This window comes from Apium graveolens, chromosome 2 (assembly GCF_009905375.1).
Source record: "Apium graveolens cultivar Ventura chromosome 2, ASM990537v1, whole genome shotgun sequence".
Taxonomy (NCBI): Eukaryota; Viridiplantae; Streptophyta; class Magnoliopsida; order Apiales; family Apiaceae; genus Apium; species Apium graveolens.
Window position 1 is genome coordinate 7,968,743 of NC_133648.1, and position 4,522 is coordinate 7,973,264.

The 4,522-nt window shown below is 30.3% G+C and overlaps 1 protein-coding gene across 1 annotated transcript; it reads right to left on the bottom strand.

The window, feature by feature from the left end:
• Positions 1-330: 330 nt before the first annotated feature.
• Positions 331-723, bottom strand: LOC141685072 (uncharacterized). Its single transcript, XM_074490194.1, has one exon. The coding sequence runs from the start codon at positions 721-723 to the stop codon at positions 331-333; it is 393 nt and encodes a 130-aa protein (XP_074346295.1).
• Between the last annotated feature and the right edge of the window lie 3,799 nt (positions 724-4,522).

Genomic DNA, 4,522 nt, shown 5'->3' on the forward strand with positions numbered 1-4,522 from the left:
ACTTCTTATTAAAACCACCTTTTCTCCGTGACTTTCTAAACCTCATCCTCCTGAAGCCTTTCACCAGTATTATAGCCATTTGAACAACTCGAGGATCATCCAATTTAATCCTAGAATCTTCATCAGTATCTGCGTCAGAATCTGATGATTCATCCATATCTGACTCCTCAACAATGTTTCTTCTTCATGAACTACATCTTTCATTTTCTGACCTTTTCTATTCTTCCTCTGTTGAATCTCCAAATCATGGGTTTTCAGCATCCCATAGACTTCATCCAGTGGCAATAAATCAAGATCACACTGATGCCTAATTATAGATGTCTGTGTATTTCATTCTTCATGAAGAGCTCTCAAAAATTTAGTGTTTGATTCCTCTTTGTCGTCCTCCTTTTCAACGAATGACAGATCATTTAACAGAGTCAGAAATATGTTGTAGATGTCAGTTATAGTTTCATCAAGATTAGCATCAAATTGTTCATACTCTTGCACAAGAACAACCCTTATATTCTTTTTGATTGCCATTGTTCCTTGACATTGGGTTTCCAAAGCATCCCATGTAGTTTTGGCAGTCTTGCAGGCAATCACCCTATTTGACATTATATTATCCAAACTATTATGAAGAATATTCCTGATTTTAGCATCTTCAAGCATTGAAGCTTTTTTAAGTTCAGACCATTCAGATTTCTCTTTCCTGATATAGTGTTCAGGAACTGTTGTTGTCATTGCCACAACCTTCTTAAGATAAGGAGGTCCATTATTGATTATACAATATAAACATCATCAATGGCTTCAAGAAACATTAACATCTTGACTCTCCATGTAGAGTAGTCAGCCTTTTTCAGAATTGAAATTTTTATGCTTTCATACTTACTTCCAGACATCTTCATCTTTTTTAATTATCAGTCAGTACTGGGTAACATAATGCCTTCATATAAACATTGGTCTAGGAATACAGTGAAATCTGACTTGGTAGGTGTGTATACGGCTGAGAAAGAGCGAATTTATAAAACATGGTATGTTAAATTTTTATTCTTTATTAATTTAATGGGGCAGTACTTGTGGTGTATAAATTTAAAATGTTTATTACTGATAAATTTTTTTATAGGTGAATATGGAAAATCTGATGAGGATGGTGCATATAAGACATGTGATTTTAGCTATAATGACTGGGATATGGACTTCAAGCATTGAGCATGCCTGTAATTTGTAATCCTATTAGTTCGATATAAGTATGTTGTAGCAGTTTATTTTGATGTGAGTTTGATGTAGTAGTATAATGTGATAGCCATTGGATTAGTACTTGATTTACTTGTTCTCATGTGTAATTTATAGTAGCCAGCAAGAAAGAATTGCAGGCTTCAAGTCAACAGCGGGAAAGGATCTTAAGGTTAGTTGATTTACTTGATTTACTTGTTTAGTTGTTTTAATACAACCATGGTAAGTATACTTGGTCTTATGAGTGATGAAATAGTATTTTTGTCACCAAATATGTTTAACTTGTTCCATAAACTTTATAGAATTAGGGTGATCTCCGGTGATTACTAACACCTGATTTCTTTAAATTACCATCGAATTATTTCAAAAAAATTAAATTTCTGCTAGTCTTTTCTTATCTATTGTTGTAGATCTTTACATATTCCTAGCTCTTTGAAATCTGATAAATTTATGTTGCATTTTTTATTTAAATGATGTATACTTTAATATGCATAACAATTTATCATATACGTTTTCCAGGTCATTGGCTAGGACTGAATAACAAAGGACATTATCCAGGATATGTGTTCTTCATTCTGTACTGCATGTTGACTCTTTTTGCATTATAAAAGGCAACTTAGATATATTTCACATTGCAAGCAAGAAGCAATGAATTTTATTTATCATAATTGGTGTAATTTATCTTTGATGTTTGATTGAAATGGTATGTACATTTGATTGAGTTGGTCTATCATGTGTTGCTAGTAGCCCAATGGAAGTGTTGTTATTGCTAGTTCCTGGTCTGGCACACGTAGTTTGTTATCAATTATCATATGAAATTAATGATTTGAAAGCATCAGTAAAAAAGATGCTATTTTTAGTGTTCTAATTTTGTTAATTTGAAGAATTTATCACATTAATTTGTTTATTTTTTTTTACAACGATAGCAATTTGTTTTTTTTAAAAAATCATTTTTCTGAAAAATAGATTCGGATTCGGATATTATCTGTATCCGGATAATATCCGTCCGAACTCGAATACGGGTATGATTTTCTGGATATTTCCGAATTCAGATACGAATTCGGATAAGGTTTACAATTCTCGGATCTCAATCCGGATATGACTGTATCTATATCATAAATATTCGTTTGATAGCCCTGACTCGATGACACACATCACCGACATTAGGCCTGTTTGGACTTTCTTAAAAAATGTAACATATAATTTAAAGTTGAAAAGTGTATATAAGTGATATTTAAATTATTACTTATAAATTATTTAAGCGTTTGGATAAATTTGGATATAAATTGGTGACGTGTTTGGTAAATTTAACTTATAAATAAAAAAAATTATTTTGAAAAAATAAAATTTTAACAATAGTTTAAATTCATATATATATATAATTAAAATACAAAATTGAAAAAAAATTATATTTTTTATGGATTTTTATAGTTGTGCACATATTTTGAAATTCCCTGATTCGTTTGATAGCCCTGACTTGATGACACACATCACAACTTTAGGCTTGTTTGGACTTTCTTAAAAAATGTAACATATAATTTAAAGTTAAAAAGTGTATATAAGTGATATGTAAATTATTACTTATAAATTATTTAGGCGTTTAGATAAATTTGGATATAAGTCGGTGATGTGTTTGGTAAATTTAACTTATAAATAAAAACAACTATTTTGAAAAAAAAATAAAATTTTAACTATAGTTTTAATTCATATATATATATATAATTAAAAGACAAAATTAAATTTTTTTTTATATTTTTTATGATTTTTTATAGTAGTGCACATGTTTTAAAATATACTGATCACAAATTTTTTTAATTATAATTTACATAAAAAATTATAAAATCCGTTGAACATCGGAAATAGAGTGTTTGGCGGATATTTTGGGCTAGTTGAAACGCGTGTGGATATTTTTCGTCATACTTATTAAATAAAGAGATATTTTGTAGCTTACCAAATAAACAAAAAAAAGTTAAACATAATAATATTAATACATTATTATAATAGGATAATATTTAAAATATAATTAAATATGCAAGTATCCTAAAAGAAAGAAATTGAAAAATGAAGACTAGAAAGTACCAGCTCCATTTTCAAATTTCTGCATATTAGAGCATCTCCAATAGAGGCACCCCTCGGGTGTGCCAACCAACTCACCTAAAATATTAATTTTTTAACTTATCTTTCATCCTTGTCAAAGTTGACACCTTTTATCTCCAATAGTTGACACTCTATTAAGGTGCTTAAATGGTCCCCACACTAACTCAAATAAAATCAACACTGGATAAATAAATTATATATAATTAAAGAGGTAAGATTTATATATACATTTCTTACAAAAATTGGATTTTAGCTATATTAAGGGGGTGCCAAGATGGTGCCAAAAGTTAATAACTTCTCTTGGCACTCTTCAAGTATCATTGACACTCCAATACATTGGCATCCAAGGGTGCCTTGCTACATAGGACTTGACAACCCTATTGGAGTTGCTCTAAGTAGTTAATAATGATGTATTTGTTTTTTACCCAGCAAAACCTAAAAGCTCATTCAAGACCATTTAAGTCAAAATGGGTGGTGCCCAAACATGCACTCTGTCCACTCACATCATGTGCATGTTTAAATATTCGAACTCAAATCTCCATTATAATTATGTGACTGAATACTTGATTCGGAGTGACTAGCATACATAAATAATTTTTAAATTATGAAATCTTTGCTCATATGGCAGTAGCTCTAGGTGGAGGGATGATAAAACAGCGGAACAATACAAGAACTAAAATAAATTATCATTAAATTTAGATGATAGACTGGGGTTAAATCACGATTTTATATAAAAATTTCTCCTAAAATTTTCAGCTTAATATGAATTTTAACTTAAATTAGTTCTAATCATGTCACTACAAGAAAAAAGGCCATTTCCTACCAAGATTTTCCTACCAAGGAATTCTGGTAGGAATTACTCCATTATTTCCTACCAGGTCGAAATCTGGTAGGAATTACTCCCGATGGGGCCCAGATCTTGAACACGCAAGCACCAAAACCTACCAATATTTGTAGGAACATCAGTTCCTACCAATATTGGTAGGTTTTGATCGAAAAATGATACCAAAATGACCCCACTATCCATGTCATCAGCTCTCACCTTTTTAAATCAATTAAACTTTATTTTAAAATTAATCATTTTAGAGATATTTCCTACCAGATTTGGTAAGAACTTAAAACCTACTGATATTGGTAGAAAATGATGAAATCTTTATATGGATATGACCCCACCCTCCATATCAGCAGTCCACGTATTATCCAAAACAAA